At 31.4% G+C, this 22,015-nt stretch overlaps 1 protein-coding gene across 3 annotated transcripts in view; it reads left to right on the forward strand.

Annotated features, from left to right (window-relative positions):
- The window catches only part of LOC127720235 (solute carrier family 12 member 9-like), a 65,804-nt gene extending 44,083 nt beyond the window's left edge, over positions 1–21,721 (forward strand). For all 3 annotated transcript variants that reach the window (XM_052226720.1, XM_052226722.1, XM_052226721.1), the window contains exons 6-12: positions 954–1,061; positions 7,414–7,525; positions 10,287–10,444; positions 11,094–11,176; positions 15,715–15,839; positions 16,555–16,747; positions 17,069–21,721. In XM_052226720.1, the coding sequence (XP_052082680.1) occupies positions 954–1,061; positions 7,414–7,525; positions 10,287–10,444; positions 11,094–11,176; positions 15,715–15,839; positions 16,555–16,747; positions 17,069–18,214 (1,925 nt within the window). In that variant the 3' untranslated portion in view covers positions 18,215–21,721. The remainder of the gene's footprint in view (positions 1–953; positions 1,062–7,413; positions 7,526–10,286; positions 10,445–11,093; positions 11,177–15,714; positions 15,840–16,554; positions 16,748–17,068) is intronic.
- Positions 21,722–22,015: the final 294 nt, after the last annotated feature.

A 22,015-nucleotide genomic window follows, 5' to 3' on the forward strand; every position in this document is an offset into this window, starting at 1 on the left:
AATTATTTACTGAATAATCTTATGTGTACTGAATGAGACGAGAATGCAAAAAAATATCAAAAGAAATAAGAAGATGTGGTATGAGTGCCAATGAGACAACTCTCCATCCAAGTCAAAGTACGGATACTATAAACCAACTAATTTTAGTGATTGATTCATTTTTGTGACTTGCAAGTAGAGAAAAAAAAGGTGAATAATAATCATCAATGATGCAAAAAAAAGCATCTTTTCTTATAAGAATACACAAGCAAAGTTAGGAAAATCGCAAAAATAAATTGTTACAAAATCGGCAAGACATGACGTTAAGGCAAAATTAAAGTATTTATGAAAATAAGTTGTTTTAAGGCATTACATCATTTTAAACTTGTCAGGTTAAAGACTTTTTTGCACTGACTGGATGCTAATCTATCATCAATCAAGTGGGCCATTTTGATCGCTTAGGATCCATCTTTCATCTTTTGTCAAATTTAAAACAACAAAAAAACAGACCACCAGGCAAATTGAAACCATTCCTGAGTGCATGTTGTTGTTTAATATTTCGAATACAACACTTGGTAGAATAAAACTAATGTGGGTTAAAGTCAAGTCAGGTGCTGATTCAGGCAAGACCTCCCTCCCCCTTCCCCCCTAAAAAATAAAAACATGTTATTTATAGGTAAAATTTCATCCAATTTTTTGTCAAAAATATAGTCCTTGTACTTGTAATTCTCAGGGGAGTCCCATGACATCAAATCCGTGTTTACCGCCTGCATGTCCTACCTCCTTTCATAATTTTTTTGTCGAATGTTTTATTTCAACAATCTTTTTATACTTTTATAACTTATTAATGTATTGAATATGGGTGTAGATGGCAGAATTTTGTTTTAAAACAAGCCATTTTATTTCCTGTTTTCTGAGATTATACCTCTCCCCTTTTACTACCCTCTTAAATAATAATTACATTTTTTTTGCAGAAAAGTATGGTAAAGACTACATAACACATGACAAGATGGATTTTGCCACAGTATTTTCTATTTTGTTCAGCAGTGTTACTGGTATCCTAAATGGAGCTAACATGTCAGGTTAGTGATCATAAGATCTGTTAAGTACTAGCAAATTTATAAGCTTGAATCATTATGAATAAGGAAAGATGTAGCGTAGAACAGCAACAGTGAACAGCAATCCAACAACAAAATTTGGTAAAAGATAGGCATCTGCTATATGTTACCCATGTACATGATGTAACATAAATAGAAAAAAAAACAAGGTTTGAAAAATATGTGTTTCAGATTTTCTTGCCAAGAATTAAATGGCTTAAAGTTTTTTGGTGGGTTTCGGTGGGGTACATTCAAAATAACCCAGAATAAAAAAAAATTCTTGAGAATTTCAAAACACAAAGTGAAAACTGTTTTAAACTTTTGTGAATTAATTTTTTTATGTCAATAAAAAAGTTGTTTCTAAAACTCATATCAATTTATAATTGAAGCCAAATGAATTAAAAAATTATTTTTTTAAATACAACTGATGTTTTATATTTATTTCATTCCTGGTTGTAAGTACACAAAGACACTTTATTGTACATGAATTATTACTTACTTAATAAACAATTTTTTAAATTTTCTTTCCTAAATGTCTTATTGGTTGTAGATTGATAGAAATCTACATAATAATTTCCCTTTTCTTAGCAAGAAAAAGTCTTCGGGATTTTTACGTTGTAATTAATGTATTTCATTATAAAAGATCATATATGACTGATTAATTTACTAATGGCAATCCCATTACAAGCAAAATAACAACATAATAATTATTTTTTTTAAATGATTTAAATTAAAAGAAAGTTTGTTTTGAAAATTGTAATCAGAATTATATAATATATTTATAATAAGGTTAGATAGAAAGATTTATGAGCATAAATTGAATAAAAATCTGTTAAAATGCACAGAACTAATAATTAAATGGTTCTTTATTACCTAGAAATGATGGTCATATCTAAGACCTCATTTGGCAAAAGCTTGACATATGGTATGGACACATGATTATTATTACAGGCCATTGACCTCTGGACATATGTCATATAAATGCAGGACAGGGATGCGAATATCACGTCGGCAGTTGCAATGACAATGGTATAGATTACTTGTATAAAGCTTTATATTTTAGAAGGTAGAAGACCTGGATACTTCATACTTTGTATACAGATGCCATATGTTCTGAAGTTTTGCAGTCATGTAGCAGTTGTTCTTGACCTCATTTTCAATGCTATGCAACTGACTAAAAAATATTTTGTTTTTTTATCACATAATTTTTTCAGTTATCATGAGTAATAGGACTATATCTGATAGTATATAATATAAGATTCGCTTGACCTTGACCTAATTTCTAAGATACTATAAGCAGTAGGTCAGCTTCATTTGGTGTAAAGAATGATTGTAAGGTGTACATGTCCATCATGCAGGATTCATATGACCTTTACCTCATTTTTATGGATCATGGATAATGTTAAGTTTACCTTGACCTTAGACTGATTGACTGATTTTTGTCGAGCCTTCGACTTTTGTCGAAAAAGCGAGACATAGAGATCCTACATTCCGTTGGTGTCGTCGTTGGCAGCATCCATAAATATTCACTCTGTGGTTAAAGTTTTTGAAATTTTAATAACTTTCTTAAACAATCCTGGATTTCTACCAAACTTGGACAGAAACTTGTTTATGATTATAAGATAATATTCAAAAGTAAATTTTGTAAAAAAAAATTCCATTTTTTCCGTATTTTACTTATAAATGGACTTAGTTTTTCTGCCAGTTAACATTACATTCACTCTGTGGTTAAAGTTTTTGAAATTTTAATAACTTTCTTAAACTATCCTGGATTTCTACCAAACTTGGAAAGAAGCTTGTTTATGATCATAAGATAGTATCCAGAAGTAAATTTTGTAAAAAAAAAATTCCATTTTTTCCGTATTTTACTTATAAATGGACTTAGTTTTTCTGCCAGTTAACATTACATTCACTCTGTGGTTAAAGTTTTTAAATTTTAACAATTTTCTTAAACTATCCTGGATTTCTACCATACTTGGAAAGCAGCTTGTTTATGATCATAAGATAGTATCCAGAAGTAAATTTTGTAAAAAAAAAAATTCCACTTTTTCTGTATTTTACTTATAAATGGACTTAGTTTTTCTGCTAGTTGACATTACATTCACTCTGTGGTTAAAGTTTTTAAAATTTTAACAACTTTCTTAAACTATCCTGGATTTGTACCAAACTTCGACAGAAGCTTTTTATGATTAAAATCTAGTATCTAGAAGGAAGTTTTGTTAAAAAATTTTTCCATTTTTTCCGTATTTTACTTTTAAATGGACTTAGTTTTTCTTCCAGTTAACATTACATACAGTCTGCAGTTTAAGTTTTTAAAACATTTATTAGATTCATAAACTATCCTGGATTTTTACCAAACTTGGACAGAAGCTACTTACAATCAAAAGATAGTATAGAGAGGAATATTTTTATTAATTTTTTTCCTCATTTTTGTTGAGCCTGCGATTAACAGCAAAAGTAGGCGAGACACTGGGTTCTGTGGAACCCTTACGAATTTTTGATGTATTAAAGCCACTTCCAGCACACTTGGCTTCATCAGGTGGCCAGTTTTTTTATTGCTGAAGGAAGGGTGGAGTACCCAGGGTGACCACATACCCTCTACAGAAAATCTGGCGATTTAATTGATTAAGATTTGAGTCAAATGTACCTTTAGAGTGGGGTTCAAACTGTCAACCTCAGTATTGAGTCTAGTGATCACTATAGATCGTTAATAAACCATAGGACCACCAAGTCCCTATTTGATAATAGGCACTTTGAACGTTAAATTCAACCATGATCAGTAAAGAGACACATCAACATGTGCACTTTTCCTTTATGCATTGATGAGTTGCACACTTTTGCATATACATGTAAACAACATGGTTTATTAAATCTTTTTTTCGTAATCAAAAGATTTTGTTCAATTTTTAACATCATTTTGACAATTAATTAATCATATTGCAAGACAGTTATTCAATTTCATGCAAATTTGACATGAGAAAGAACTTCTAAATGATAGATTGACGTCAGCTGCTGTTTAAGGTACACTGTGTCAATAAACTAATCATAGATACCATACCAGGATACAAATTTTGTATGCCAGATGCACGTTTTGTCTTCAAAAGACTCATCAGTGACGCTTGAATCAAAAAAGTTAAAAACACCAAATAAAGTACGAAGTCAAGAGGAGCATTGAGGATCCAAAATTCTGATAGGTTTTGCCAAATACAGTGGATTCATTTATTTTCGTGGGTACCAATTTTCGTGGATTAAGGAAAACTTACATGTTCGTGGATATTAATTTCGTGGTTTTGCCGAAGTCTGCATACAAGCCTAAAGGAAATTTGTTATTCATTGGACATTTAATTTCGTGGTTCACCTGTACCCACGAAATCCACGAAAAAATTGGTATCCAACGAATAATAACGAATCCACAGTACAGCTAAGGTCATCTATGCCTGGGGTAGAAAATCATTAGTATTTCGAAAAATTCAAATTTTTGTAAACAGTTAATATAAAGTTATCAAAGGTACCAGGATTATAATTTAATACGCCAGACGCGCGTTTCGTCTACATAAGACTCATCAGTGACGCTCAGATCAAAATAGTTATAAAGCCAAACAAGTACAAAGTTGAAGAGCATTGAGTACCCAAAATTCCAAAAAGTTGTGCCAAATACGGCTAAGGTAATCTATTCCTGGGATAAGAAAATCCTTAGTTTTGTCGAAAAATTCAAAGTTTTGTAACAGGAAATTTATAAAAATGACCATATTAATACATAATATATAATTATGACCATATGTCAAGTAAAACCATAGGTTACCATAAACTGGCGGCTACATCAAATTAAAGCTTTATATACTAGGTCATGATGAACATTCTTGTTTATGACAAGTTTCCTTATTAGGAAATTTTTTACAGAATGTTACCTCTGTGATTTAAACAAGCTTAATAGCATGCCTGTTTTAAGGAAAATAGTACAGCTAAAAAGCCCTCTTAGACATGAAATTATTCTTTATATGATAAATTGCAGTTCAGTTAAATTCTGAATGGATGTAATTAAAAATGTCTGATTAATTCCAGAAAATATAGTCTATTTGGAAACCCTTATACTAATTCTTATTTCATGGATGATGAAAAGAGATTCATATTTAGTTTATAGTCAATGAATTTAGAATAGATGTTTTTGAACACAAGGCCAAAAAATCAGTAAAATTGAATGCATTGACCATAGGATATTTTTATGGACATCTTCATTCATATTTTCAAATTGACCAGGAATCGCCAAAAAAGGATGTAAGTTATATTAATTGACTGCAAGTCAATTGAAGTGCAAATTGATTAATATTTTATTAAAAGCTGTCTGTGTGATTTGATAGTAGTTCCTAATAATTTAAAAGTTCAAAGAAAGATTAAATTCATTAAAACATACTAACAATTGAGCTGTGTTATAATAAAATCAAAAAGAAATCAGCTAAAATATATCTTTTTTCAAATAATAGGAAATGTTTCAAGGGAGAAAACTTTACATTTGAATTCTTATGTTAGACCTGAGTAATCTCCCATTTAAAAATTAGGTTATCTCATTGTGAATGCACTTTTTTGTTGTTGGTATTTTTTGTTTAAAATCAATTCTTTTGTGTAAGTCTGCCCACTTTTTTTTTGTGGTGAAAACCTGAAAAATATGGACATTTAATATTAAAAAAGTAATGCAATAACTTTTTTTAAAAACAACAATTAATATGTATTTAAAAATTAGTATCACACACTTATCTTATTATAAATGGTATGTGTTTTCAATTTACGTGAAAACAAAAGCAAGAGCTGATGATATAGTGAGTGCTATTCACATAATTTCTTTTTCACATGCACTACAATAAGTCAATTTGATCATTTTATGACTGAACTCATCTAACTAACAAATTTAAGTTAAGCACCATAACAGGACTGGCTTGTTTAAATCTTTGTCTAGCAGCTAAATAATTATATTTGCTTGATTTGATTGCTGTTTCTTTAATATTCGGAGGCAACTATTTAATGCAAGTTAAGGATAAAGTTAATTTTTATCAGTTAGGGTAATGGAAAAAAATTTTGTTGAAATTATTTATTTGATAGAAAAAATCAAGACTTCAACTTAAACAAAATCATAGATATCTTTTGTTTTTTCTGTTGTCTGTTTTTTTCTGTCTCATTGATGTGTATAGAAATAAGGAGATGTGGTATGAGTGCCAATGAGACAACTCTCCATCCAAGTCACAATGTGTAAAAAGTAAACAATTGTAGGCCTTCAACATGGAGCCTTGGCTCACACCGAACAGCAAGCTATAAAGGTCCCCAAAATAACTAGTGTAAAACAATTCAAACAGCAAAAACCAACGGTCTAATCTATATAAAAAACAAGAAACGTGTATCCCACATTTTCTAAATTTGAAAAGAAATAGGTAGTACAGGTTAAAGATTTGGAAAGAATAAACATATTCCCTTCTCAGATTAGATAGATAGTTTGACTTGATTAATACAGTAAAATACATTCAGTAGAATTATTGATATAATTACATTAAACAGGAGGTCTTCATATGCACAAACTACCACCTTGGTGGTCTGGTGGTAGAGTGCTGACCATGAGTGCTAGAGGTTTTGGGTTCAATCAACCAGCTGGGTCAAACCAAAGACTTAAAAATTAATTAGTTTCTGCTACTTTACTGCTAAGCATGTAGTATTTAGGAGTACGAACAAAGATTGGTTGGCTTGGAACAGGACTAATGTGTTAGGGTAGGGAGCCATGTCATCCTGTAGACTGTTATCTTGTTCACTAGCACAATTATAAAAATCAGGCTCAGGGTGTTGTTCTATTACAATGTATGGTTCATATTTACTTCAAGTTAACATGTTCTTCGTCCTGAATATTCATTTGATTTGCCACTGCACATTACAATGCATTAGACAGTCATCATTGCAGTGTTCTCCCCAGTATTTAGATATAACTGCATGGGTTTTGAAAATATCACTGTTTATCTAAAACTATAGAACTACATTTATAATTCATTCTATTATAAAATCTTTTTATATAGCACCATCTTAAAAAATATTGCACCATGGTACAATTTTGCTATAACTGGGGAATATACTGAGCATCATATACAGATGGTCATTTAGATAAGATTTGACTATATGAATAAAACATGATGTGAGAAATATGTGACGAGACAGTAAACAAACAACACAACTAATGGAAACAGATGATTGTTTTTTGTTGTATTACATATTAATAATCAAGTGCAAATTTGGGTATTTTGTCAATTTTAGTTACTTGTCATATAATTGATAAAAATTACAATTTTTATATTTATCGTTTTAGGAGAATTAAAGGACCCAAGTAAAGCCATTCCTAAAGGCACCCTGTCAGCTGTTAGTTTCACTTTTGCGACCTATTTTATTCTGATGGTATTGGTTGGTGCTTCTTGCGATAGGTATATTATATTGTTCCGAGAGAAATACAAAATTACAAAGTAAATTTAAAATTTGTTTTAGACTCGGCGGGATTTAAAGCTGGACACTTTTTGTATTGTTGGAGACCGCATGTTGACCTCTAAATGCTTTTTTAGCTTTTGTTATTTCCTTTTGAAGCCTTTTTTGTTGAATTATACAGTCGAACCTCGTTATGTCGAAGTCGAAGGGACTGGACAAAAGTATTCAACTTATCCGAGATTCTACTCATCCGAGATGGAGTGTGTCGTCATAAATTTTGAATTCACGAAATACAGTATAAGATTTGTGAAAACTAGATATTTTGAACAGTGTGCCTTTGTTTTGATATGACACTTTATGATTGTGTATTCAATCTCCATATTTTTTTTTTATCTCTCATAATAATTATACACACAAGTACAGATACAAAACATTCACAAATAAAATTAATACACAAACACAAATATTTACAGAGATCAGTCATTATAAATTATGAAATCACTCAAGGAGCAAAACAAGTTCTGAAAAATCTCTGATTAGGGTATCTGCTTTGCATTCAATTATTATGAATTTATCACAATTGTCTTTATCCTTTTATTTATTGTAATTAATGAATCTTAATTCTAATGATTCATTTAATCTCTGCTTTGGTCATTTAAATTCCTTTTGTTAGCTCACCTGGCCCAACGGGCCAAGTGAGCTTTTCTCATCACTTTGCATCAGTCGTCGTCCGTTAACTTTTACAAAAATCTTCTCCTCTGAAACTGCTTTGCCAAATTTAACCAAACTTGGCCACAATCATCATTGGGGTATCTAGTTTAAAAAATGTGTCCGGTGACCCGGCCAATCAACCAAGATGGCTGCCATGGCTAAAAATAGAACATAGGGGTAAAATGTTGATTTTGGCTAATATCTCTGAAACCAAAGCATTTAGAGCAAATCGAACACGGGGGTAAAATTGTTTATCAGGTCAAGATCTATCTGCCCTGAAATTTTCAGAGCAATCAGGCAACATGTTGTTGGGTTGCTGCCCCTGAATTGGTAATTTTAAGAAAATTTTGCAGCTTTTGGTTATTATCTTGAATATTATTATAGATAGAGATAAACTGTAAACAGCAATAATGTACAGCAAAGTAAGATCTACAAATAAGTCAAACATGACCAAAATTGTCAATTGACCACTTAAGGAGTTATTGCCCTTTATAGTCAATTTTGTAAATTTTTGTAAATTTTTACAAAATATTTTCCAATGTAACTACTGTGCCAAGTTCATTATAGATAGAGATAATTGTAAGCAGCAAGAATGTTCAGTAAAGTAAGATCTACAAACACATCACCATCACCAAAACACAATTTTGTCATGAATCCATCTGTGTCCTTTGTTTAATATGCACATAGACCAAGGTGAGCTACACAGGCTATTCAGAGCCTCTAGTTTTAATGTCTGGTGAAATATGTTCAACACACTTAAGTTTCTCTTGGACAACCAACAAAGGTGTTAATTACCGGTCACCATAAACATATCATTTTAACTGTTATACAAACAAGAATGTTTACACAGCTTTAATCTCTTTTGGAAATGATAAGTAACATAAGAAATACATCTGATTTAAATTTTTTCATTAAATCTGAATATTTCAAACTTCAAGACATAGGGGTCAATTTACATTAATTTTACATCAACAGGACTATAAAATTTACTCTGCCTTAACCGAGTTATTCAAATCAACCGAGTCAACTCATCAGAGATAAATATGCATTGATCAAACAGGAATTTTACCGGGACCGTGAAAATACTTCGACTCATCCGAGTTTTTGACTCAACGAGGTTCGACTGTACATCATATCTAAAATTATATTCAAATCTGTCTACAGCTGAAAAGAGAATTAATATGATTAAACAAAAAGGTTTATTAGTAAATATGACATTGATTTGAAAATCTTGAAAGGTTATAATTCTATCAAATAACATCCTCCAGATGTTTATAAGATATTAACATGATTAATCTGTCAGATGTCAGTAATAACATATTTGAATTTTGTCTCTTATTTGAATTTTGTCTCACATATTTGCATTAGTCCTTTAAATCTCTTTCAATATTTAAGGATAAGCTGGAAAAAGTGTTGAATCTGGCACATTTTGTGATGATCTTATTAGTATTTTATCAAGCAATAGTCTAAACCCTATAAGATGTTTTACCAAAAATTCTCATTTACAATGATGTTGATGCAAGGTAAATGTCATTTGAAGTAAGGCTATTTAAAAGAGCCGTTTTTTGGAGTGAAAAAAAACCAAAAGTGACATGTGCATGACATCAAGATTGATATAATCATGTGTAAATAACCAGATTTTATCTTATTCATTCATAAATTAAAAACTATTAGAAGAAACCTAAGAAGCAATAAAAACTGTAATTATAAGAAAAAACAAACAACACCACAGCCAGAAGAAAATTAACAAAAAGACAAAACAACAGTCCACAAAAGTAAAGATTGACCAACATAACTCTAACCAAAAGCCAAGGTTGAACTCAAGTGATCTTGAAAGGTCATCATTCCTACTCCTGAAAGGACAACTTTGCTTATGTATCACTCTTTTTTTAATACTGTAGAGAGTAAATCAAGTGTTTACACATTATATAATAATGAGTTTGTGAAAGTCTTTTGTCTAACATTTAGACATCAGCAACTTTATAAACTATCATAATAAGTAATTTTTGTTCGAATAACAACTAACAAGAAATGTTTATGTCTTATTTTCAGGTGTCTTCTGCTGAATGATTATCTGTTTCTACAGTCCATTAACCTGTGGAGTCCATTTATCCTGATAGGTATATTTGCAGCCACCCTGTCTGCAGCGTTAGGAAATCTGATTGGAGCATCTAGAATCTTACAGGCATTAGCTAATGATGAATTATTTTGTAAGTGCAGATTATTGTAAAGTGGTTTATTTTTGTGACAACATGATTTATGAAAAAAAAATAAATAAAAACAAATACATTTTTGTATGACAGACAGCTACCAACAATTACCACTGAATTACAGGCTCCTGACTTGAGACAGACACATAAAGGATGTAGCAGGGTTAAACATGTTTGTGAGCGCTCAAACCTCTTACTAACCAGGTACAATATTGTGTAACAGCACAACATAAGAAGATACTGTAAAAATCAATTTGATATGGCTTGACTCGCCAAATTGGTAGAAAGCACAAAATCAACTACGGTACTGTGAATTCCTTTCTTTTAGTACCAATTTTGGTGTATTGAGCAAAAGATGTATTTTCTATGATATTATATTTCGTAGTTTTGCTGAGGTCTGCATACAAGCCGATTGAAAATTTGTGGTTCACAGATACCCAAGAAATTGACAAATTGGTATCAGGCAAATGATAATGAATACACAGAAACATAAAGACTAAAGACACAAAATACCTATCTAAACTTACTAGCAGACACTGAAAGCTAGTTCTAAGCCGATTACAACTAATAAATAAGTCACACTTTGATTATTATGTCATTCATATATCTGAGATTTTCAGCCTTTAAATGAAAAAATATATTTTTGCAGGGTTTGTTTTAAGGCCTGCCACAAAGGTTACTAGGGGAGGTAATCCATACATTGCTGTGTTGATTTCCTGGTTTCTTGTTCAGGTAACAAATTTGTGATACCTCGTTCATTATTAGCTTGGGAAAATCATATGTTGCAGAGAGGTTTCATTATCATTTTTGATTAACATATTTTGGTTTTTAATAGAAAAATTAAGTTTTGTTATTTATAATTTAACATAAAGAAGCATTCATTTTTCACCTTATTTCATCTTGTTATTTTCATGACATAAGTATTTGTGCCCAGAGGTTTTGTATATATTATTTAACTGTCAAATATAAGTAACTACTTCCATTTTACAGTTTATTTTGTTGAATAATCTATACAATTATATTGTCATTTATCCAGGCAGTGAAGGGACACAAAAATACTTTGAGTCAGTCCTTGTGAGCTTCACTCTGTATGGTCATTTTTATGGTTCATTAGTCAATGTACAGTTTTCGTAATTAGTTCTGTTTCTCGTATGGTATTAGTAATAGGCTAACTTTATTTGGTGTATGGAATGATTGTAAGCAGACCTCTGACCTGACATGACCATGACCACATTTGCATGGATCATTGATAATGTAAAGTTAATGTGATACTTGCAGTAAAACCTTTATATTACAGACTTTCAACATAAGGTCAACCACAATAAATTACTGTAAATTCAGAAATTAATGTGTGCATTTATTATTGCGATTTTGGATGAATGGACATCACTGCGAGTTTAATTATTGCGATTTCAGGAAAATCTGCGTACAGATATATGTATCGAATTCAGAATGTGAGTTCTTATAATTGCAATACTCACACAGTCGCATTATTCGCATTTATAAAAATCTCGCAATCATTTCTGAATCTACAGTAAGCAGACAAGACATTTCAGCATGTGCAGTCTTGTTTTTCACTGTCACACAAATGTGGATGGGTAACTTTAGGGGCTACAGCATATGGCAAACATGTGGATGGGTAACTTTAGGGGCTACAGCATATGGCAAACATGTGGATGGGTAACTTTAGGGGCTACAGTATATGGCAAACAAATATATACTTGTTTCCTACCTCCTGGCAGAGAAAATAAGGCAGGTAGGAAGGGGAGATAATATTTTATACATAGACTTTGTACAGAAATGTTCAGGACTAAATTGACAGTACTTTACTAAAAATGTCTGGACTTGGAACTGTGTTGAACCAAAAATTTCCATGAAATGTTTAAGTGTAGGCATAAAAAATTAAGGTATGTACCAGGTATGCAAGAAACTGAATGATTTTTATGACCCTATACACTGTGTTTAAAAATGCCTATGAAATTTGATCTGATCAGCCACATAGTTGTACTTTTCAACTCTTGTTCCTAGAGTCAGTCAAGGGTAATACTTATACAAATGTCTTTATATTAACTGCTAAGAGTTATAAATTTTAAAGGTAGAGTTGTTTCCCTTAGACTTCCAGATTTTGTTTGTTATATATTCAAGATATGAGTAGAAAATTCATATTTACTTCTTTTCTTGCATTTCTCTTAACTACATTGCTCTTATAGAGTGTTTAATTGTCTGTCTATAGTAGTTGTCTTTAATATTCTTTAAAGTGTAATTTCATGGAAAATAAAAATCCCATTTGTCTGTTGTTTACAAAATACTTCCTATTTACAATCCTCAAGGGGGGGGGGCCTCGGTGGCCGAGTGGTCTAAGTAGTTACTACTGTAATCACTAGCCAGTCAACATTGAGGTTGTGAGTTCGAACCCCGATCGTGCGGGTGCACTCGACTCCAATCTCAATTGACTAGGATTGTCAGTTTTCCTATCGAAGGTCGGTGGTTTTCTCCGGGCACTCCGGCTTCCTCCACCAATAAAAACTGGCCGCCATGAAATAGCCCAAAAGCGGTGCTTAAAAGTTGCATTAAAACACCAAAAAATCAAATCAAATCAATCCTCAAGGGAGCAATTTGTGACGGCCTTGCACAGTTACTTAACATCTGTCATTTGATGCATTTCTTTAAGTCTTGAAATAAAAGGTTGCATTCTAATTAAAAAAATACTATAAGCAAACAAGAAAAGAATGTTTTAACCTCCCAAAACTTAATAAATTCAGGGGTTAAAAAAAATATTACTTGTTTAGGTAAATTTTTCTAGAAGCATTAAGGGGAGATTATTCAAAACAAGTAAATACACAAATTAATTTAAACAAGTAAATATTACTTACATCTTCAAGTATATAAAAATGACTTGTATAAGAATTTCCGCTGATTGACACTAGGATTGAACAATTTTCTATTTTCTGTAAGAATTGATTGACAGATTATCTGTTGATGTTAATTTCATCAAAAACACCTGTCATTTAAACAGACGTGGGATGTGAGTGAATACAACAGCAACCCAATAACACAAAACAACAAAAGACATCTAGAATGCAATATATTGTCTTCAACAATTAATACAACAGAAACGTATCCAGAGACTATCCAAGATTTGTACTCCAAAACCAAATTACATAAATGACCAAAAACAAAAAATATCACAATAGTCAACCAATGACAAAGTTTCTGACTTTGGACAGGTTTAACTAGTTTTAAGAGATCTCAAACTATCCAACTTTTTAATCTCAATCAGTTAAATACAGTGTAATAACAAAAGGTAGATAAAAGAACAAACAAGAAATTTCTATACAGAAAAAGCAGTTAAATCTATAAAATAGGTACTTTTTTATCACATACTTTCCTGGCTTCTAGATGTCTTTTCTGGTTTTATTATGCCCCAACCTCTATATATATATGCGAAGGGGGTATTAAGTTTTATCCTTGTCTGAAGGTATGTCAGTTTGTCTGTATGTCCGTATGTCCATCTGTGCGTCCTTATGAACATCTTAAAATTGGTTTCAGTTCTCTTACTTTAGTTTGCCTCAACCAAATGTTATAAAACTTGTACACAATACTTTTTACCACCAAACATAGATCAAGTTCCTATTTGGGTTGCGTCACTTTCACCATTCTAGTGTCATGTATGTCCTTTTATAAATGGAAAAATTGCTGAATTTGCCGTTACCACGCTCTAACGTTAATGTTATTGTCAAATGCTACGAAACTTATACACAATGCTTGTAAGCACCTAACACTGATCAAATTAAATTTGGTGGGTCATTGTGTCTGTTCTCGAGTTATGTCCCTTTATAAATGGAAAAAATGCTGAATTTTCAATATATTTACAATGTCCCATTTGACACATTCTTCTTTTCTTATGCTAAGGGTTGCGGTCTCATTGAATAGTTATATACCAAATATCTCTTTTATTCATATGTACATGAAAGATTTTTTTTTGTGCATATAAACAACTTTCAATAAAAAAAACTAAGTAAAACCAAAATTTTACAATACCATTCAACACTGATTTGTTAGTTAATTATCCACAAAAAATGTATCCAGATGAAGCCTTAACATTGAAATTTTTAACTCACAAACAAAATGTTTCAATAATTTCTTTTAAAAAAATATTAAAATTAAGTGTCTTCAAAACTTTTATTTTGATAATCAATGCTTTATGTAAAAACATTGAGTGTTCCTGATGAAGGTAAATCCTGGAAAAAGCTTATTTATTAAGTCTATTGTTTCAAGATAAAAAGAGTTTCAAGATGATGAAAATACATGTAAGAAGGTGAGATAGAATTATTTTTATCGAGCTTTTTGTATCAAGCATTGACTTTACACCCCATATAGGCCAAAAATAGAGATTTTTGTGAAAGTTGACAAAATCGCCCTGATTTCAACCACAATTCAGTTTTGGAAACAGAGGGTTCAACACACTTAATATTTTAGGTAAATGTGTATATTGATATAACAAACATGATGCCAAAAGATCTTTTTTGTTGATGTCTGGGCTGTATGTTCCTTGTTCTAAAAACTAATAGAAATGACCTATTTTCGTTGAATTTCGAGGAATATCAAAAGTTGTGCTATTTGTGACATCATGAAAATAACACTGATTCGTAAATTTTCAACAGAGAGACATAATAAAATTCCTATCTAATCATTGTCTTAGTTATGATTAATTATGATATCGGTCAATAAATCTGTATTTGAAGTTTTAGCTAGAAATAGGGGGTCATATTGGGGTCTTATTGAACCTACTTATTTATAAAGTGTTATTTTTATTATACCCCCTCTTTAAAAAAGGGGGGTATACTGTTTTACCTCTGTCTGTCCTTCCGTCAGTCCGTCCGTCAGTCCGTCCATTTGTCTGTCCCATGAATATTTTCGTCGCATTTTTCTCAGGAACTACTTGATAAAGATTTATCATGTTTATGAAATTTGGTTTCAGGGTTTATATCAGTAAGTTACACCGTTTCATCACTCAACAACTTCCTATTTACCAAACACTTGTATTATTTTACACATGATAGCCAAGTTAAAAATTTTCGTCACATTTTTCTCAGGAACTACTTGACAAGGATTTCTGAAATTTGGTTTCAGGGTTTATATAAGTAAGTTACACTGTGTGATGCGTTTTCAGATTCATCACTCAACAACTTCCTGTTTACCGAAATATTACGGCGGGGGTATCTTCAGTTAGTAGTAGCTCACAGTTTTACTTGTTATTTCTATTTCAGATAGTATTGTTAGTGGGATCACTGAATGCCATTGCTCCTGCAGCCTCTGTGTTCTTCCTTCTGTCCTATGCCTCTGTCAATCTGGCATGTTTGGCATTAGAGTTGGCATCAGCTCCAAACTTTAGGTACCTATATCAAAATAGATTATTGTAAATTCTGAGATTATGGAATTTTATAAAAATGGGTTCCTGGAACAGGAGAAATCTGTAAATAATTCAAATTCAAACTCAAGTTTTTGCTTGTAAAGATAAAATTCTATGACAACATGATTAGGAAAAATGGTGCTTTTGACAAGGAAGCTACCACATCCTGATGTCATAAAAAAATAAGTTATCAATCACAGGTTTTGAAATAACATTTTATTGAGAAGACAATTTAAACCATTATGTGGTTAAAATAAATTTTAGCTGCTTGGCTGAGCCTTGTATAAAAGTGCCTATCAGAATTTAATGCATGCATCATTTTAAATATTTTACCACAAATAATAAAGTGCTAAATCAATGCATTTCTTGTACTTGTTTTGATGTAATGTGGATTCTTTACGTTTCCTGGAAATTCATAGTTTACCTTTGCCTTGACAATTTAGTACAGAAAGGTCACTTGTGATGTTGAAATTGACATATATTTTACCTGAAATGGCCATTTTACACATAGGTTTTGGACAAAATAAATATAAGCCAAGGTCTGACTCAAAAATATATTTTACACACATAAACCTCTTTGTAACTTACATCTTGTAGTAAAATATTTTTTTACCCATGAAATCAGTGAAAATTGATATACCACATATAGCAATGAATCTGCTTAAAACACTTAAGATAATTCTAACTTATTTTTCAGGCCAACATTCAACATATTTACCTGGCATACCTGTGTTCTAGGGATGATTGGATCAGTCGTGATGTGTTTTTTAATCAGCCCTATATACAGTTCTATAGCAGTTATTATAATGCTGTTATTGGTTATTTTGCTGCACTTTAAATCAGTTCCATCAGAATGGGGCTCTATAAGCCAGGCTTTGATCTTCCATCAGGTAAGTTTATACATTTTTCTGATGTTTTCAATATTTTTGAAGGCATTTTAAATTTCGATAGTATTAAATGTATGCAGCGTTTCCTGAAATCTCAATAATAAATCGAGAACTTTTGTCAATTGTTTAACATTTACAATAAAGATGCATTTAGAAAATTATGAATTTACAGTATACAGAAGAAAAGGGCATATGCAGATATGTTGACATCAAGTCGCAAATAATTTCATGCATATTCAGGGGAAGAAAAAAAGAACATACCTGTAATTTATATCTTTTTTGAGTTATCTCCCTTTTAATTATTCAATCTATGATTTTTTTCAGGTGAGGAAGTATTTACTAATGTTAGATCCGAGGAAAGCCCATATAAAATATTGGAGACCACAAATATTGTTAATGGTAGCCCATCCAAGACAGGCCTGTGAACTTATTCATTTCATCAATGATATAAAAAAGGGAGGGCTATTTATTATAGGCCATGTTAAAATTGGGTCATTGGATAAATTTGATTATGACCCAGTTCAGATGGAATATCCACAGTGGATGAGTCTGATTGATAAACTTAAAGTTAAAGCCTTTGCTGAATTGACATTGGGTAATACTGTTTCAGAAGGTCTAGCACATTTGATCAGACTTTCTGGTCTAGGTGGAATGAAACCAAATACTGTGTGCCTAGGATTTTATGATGATTCAAAACCTGTTGATTCTTTAGTAAAATGTATGAGGAGAAAAAGACGATTCTTTTCATCGGAAGGAATTGATGGATCAAATGATGTAGACATGATGTTTGATAACCTTCCAATCAGAAGTGAGAGAAGTCACAAGCACCAGAGTCCTTCAGATTACGTGAAGATGATATACGATTCATTAAAATTACAGAAAAACGTCTGTATATGTAGACATTTTAACCAGCTTGATAAATCTATGATTTTAAAGTCAACCACTGAATATTATATTGATGTATGGCCTTTGAACTTATTCAGACCGTACACAGCTAGTATTTTCGATGACACATGTTTATTCATGCTTCAGCTAGCATGTATACTTGACATGGTTCCAGGATGGAAATCGAAAACATATCTTAGGGTCATGCTGTGTACCAATAATGAAGGCGTTGCAGGTAAAAATGTGGAAACAAAACTAGACAAGGTTTTGAAAACCTTCCGCATTCCAGCAAAAATCCAGCCAATTTCCTTAGACCTAGGAGAATCTTACAAAGACTTATCTGAAGATGAAGACCACCAAATGACTCTATATAAATCAATACCAGAACCTATAGTTCAGAAAATAAACACTAGGATAAAAGAATGTTCCAAAAAGACTGCAGTGACCTTTATGTACTTACCAAGACCACCTCAGGATACGACTGGCCAGCTTGAATATCTCCTCAGCCTTACTGCACTAACCAATGATCTACCTCCCACAGTGCTTGTTCATGGATTAAATCCAGTTATATCAACAACACTTTAATAGTTAACTATGAACAGAGAAAACATTGTGATATTTAAAAATGCCTTATTGTATAGTTTGTAAAAGGAACAAAATTATGTAAATGCAATGTGATTTTAATTGAACAGGTCTATTGTGTGTTCCATACCTGCTAATGAACCAGTTCTAGGAAGGAGACTCCTTCTTTTTCATTAATCTTTTTATGCCCCCGCCGTAGCGGAGGGGGCATTAAGTTTTACCTATGTCTGTCTGTACGTCCGTCCGTCCGTCCGTCCATCCGTCCGTACGTACGTCCCAAAATTGGTTTCTGTTCTCTAACTTTAGTTTGCCTCAACCAAATGTTTTGAAACTTATACACAATGTTTATTACCACAAAACACAGATCAAGTGTGAATTTTGGTGGCGTCACTTTTACCGTTCTAGAGTTATGTCCCTTTACAGATGGAAAAATTGCTGAATTTTTCTTTTCCGTTCTCTAACTTCAGTTTGCCTCAACCAAATGTTATGAAAATTATAAACAATAGTTATTACCACAAAACTCAGATCAAGTACAAAATTGGGTAGCATCACTTTTATTTTAAGTCATTCGTTTTCGACCTATCACCTACAAGGGAGGTCAAAACCTTTGACAAATAATCCCCCTATTTTCCCCCCTTTCATTATTTGAGTAGTTTTCATAATATTGTCTGTGATTGATTTGGGTTGTATTGCAAAAACAATTGTTATTTGCACAGTAAGAAGACACCCAATCCATCAAGGATGTTGTTTTTACTGATTTAGTCTATGTATAGATAATTTTATTTTATCATTTTGTGCTTAAATATTAAAATTCTATATACATGAAGTATGTAGATAAAATAAAGTTAGTAAAAAAATGTTGCAACACATAATCTCCCCTTTTAGTAGAGCTGGAAGCTTTTTGTGGTTTTGGCAACAACTAAAGAAGATAGAGAAACTGTACACAGAAAAAATTATCAGAAATATAAGATCAACACTTAAAAGATTTTTGTCATGAATTCTATTCTAGTCCAGATTGTTCAAGATACACAGAGACCTAGGTGAGCGACACATTAACAGTTTTGTAGGATTAAAAGATAATGACAGAAGCATAAATTGAAAATATTTTTTTTGCTTTTCCCTTTTTTACTATTTAAGGAACATTGTTTTATTGTGAACTTATAAACATTTTCATACAGTATGAGATTAAAATTTTCAGGCATCAATGACTTTGTTAAATCTTCATGAAATGTTATGAAAATTGGAAGGAAGATTCTTCAAGATCAAGAAAAAGCATCTTAAAAAAAGTTTTATTTTTAATTTTTCCCTTTTTTCATTAATTAATGGATTTAAATTTTGACAGTCAACATCACATTTTTACACTGACAGTAGCAATCGCAAGTGAGACACGGTTCCCCAGTACCCTTTAGGATATTTTATTAGTGTAGTTAATACTAGTATGAAAAATCCTGTTTCCTTAGGCAATTTAATGAACAAATTTTTCTAACAAGTTTCATTTTGTTTAAATTATTTTGAATGTTGATTAATGAAACACTACTATTACTGATAAGAGGGATCTATGTAAGTTTGTTTTGCATGTATATTATTAGGTAATTTATAGAATACTAGTTTGTGACATCTTTCCTCTAATCAAACAGAAACTGGGGATACCTAGGATCATGAAAAAACAAAAACCAAACAACATCATGGATCCCATGAAAACTTTCCTTCTGTAGACATCCTGATTTTTCTTAGTTACTTTACTTTATTGGACCAAAACACTGTGAAATTCTTATGGCAAGTTTAAAGGCAAAAAGTAAACACTGATGTTCAGTAGTTGTCATTTGTTGATGTGGTTCATAAGTGTTTCTCGTTTCTCGTTTTTTATATAGATTAGACTGTTGGTTTACCCGTTTGAATGGTTTTACACTAGTAATTTTTGGGGCCCTTTATAGCTTACTGTTCGGTGTGAGTCAAGGCTCCGTGTTGAAGACCGTACTTTGACCTATAATTGTTTACTTTTTTAAATTTTGACTTGGATGGAGAGTTGTCTCATTGGCACTCATACCACATCTTCTTATATCTACTCATTTTATTTTGGGTATTGAAGCTTTTTTTGTGAAAAAAGGCCAAGGGCAATAAAAAAAACAATAGTGCAATGTACTTTTTGATGATTTTTCAAACATATATATCTATCTGGGTTAAATATGATTGCAGTCTTCATGCTCGGACACAAGCCCATCAGCCCACGCTGGTTAAATATCGCTTATAAGAATTTATTCAACCTTTCCAAACTAAAAAACAATTCAAGGAACAGATTTATTTTTAATAATACATTTCTACAACTTGCCAAAGGAAAATTGTTAAGGCAAAATTACCATTCCAAAAATTTTATAATATAAAAATAACGAGATGTGGTATGATTGACAATATAGTATTCAAATTATTATTTTGTTCAAACTCATAGGGAGCTAAATACAGCATTGCCATCACTTGCATTTGATAAACAGGTTCCACTTTGAATTGTTAATTTGCATGCTTTGATGATATTATACAATGCCTTGTTTAATCCTAATATAAGTCTGTCTCCATCACTTTTTATCGAATTGGTTTTGACCTTTGATAAGGAATACAATTAATGGAATAGATAAATATATGTATACAATTAATTTTTTTATTATTATTATTATTATTTACTGCCTGAGCTATTAATGCTATTATAGAAAATGTTCGATTTATTAAAAATCTATATTCAATAACTACTATGTACAATGTATGTGCATATTGTCTGTAAACCTTTCTCAAATGTAAAATACAATTATACTGCCAATAGACACTCTGTCTCAAGTGATTTGTAAACTTCCACCCATCCTCAAGTCCTATAGCACAGTAAACCTTCTCAAAGGCATTTAAGTGTAATAATGGGCATGTATTGCCTTGAAAATTTGTCTGGGATCAGGATGGTGCAATATTACATTGCAGATCTTCAAATCATAATTTGAAAGTGATATGTAAACACTTCAAAAAATGAATTTGTTTATTATTTGAAACGACATTTCAATTAGTATGATGATATATATATATTTTTCTAACATTGTTAGGTCAACAAAATTTGTTAGATCAACAACAGTATTCAGGGATGTACACCCAGTGCTTAAATAAGTTTTCAGGAAACCGATCATTCCTTCACATATTTGCATGTTTAAAAAAATATATACTGTTTGAACACTTATTTTGTGAAGGAGTTGTGTCAAAATGTTTAAATTTATGCATTTCAGATTTATAAAATAGTGTAAAAGTTACACCTTTCGAAAACAACATTCAAATGCATAAAAAGTCTATAGGCTTGTAGAAATTTAAAGATACTTTAGCAGTAGTAGACAAAGCCATACTCAAAATACATTTTACATGTTTATACATCTACTGTGCAATGTATACTGTATGTTTCTTTTTGGTGCAATATATTTCAATTTTTACTATTGAAATAAATTTTTAATTTCATATGTTATTTAAAAAAAGCCTTATCATGAACTATTTGTTTGTTTTTAAGCCATTTCAAAATTAGTTGTCTTTTTCTTTACAATTTGCAGTAGAATGTCATCGATGTATCCATGTGCATTTCTATTTTTTATACGCCCGTTTACGGGACATATTATGGTATACCCTTGACCGTCTGTCCGTCCGTCTGTCTGTCCTTCCGTCGTCAACATGTCGGATATTAATTCAAAAACGCTTAAACTAATATCCATGAAACTTTGGTGAATTGTTTATATCTATTGACGTGAGCTCCCTTTCGTTTTTTATAAATTTCAGATTTATCATTTC

Source organism: Mytilus californianus, unplaced genomic scaffold (assembly GCF_021869535.1).
Source record: "Mytilus californianus isolate M0D057914Y unplaced genomic scaffold, xbMytCali1.0.p SCAF_11, whole genome shotgun sequence".
NCBI lineage: Eukaryota > Metazoa > Mollusca > Bivalvia > Mytilida > Mytilidae > Mytilus > Mytilus californianus.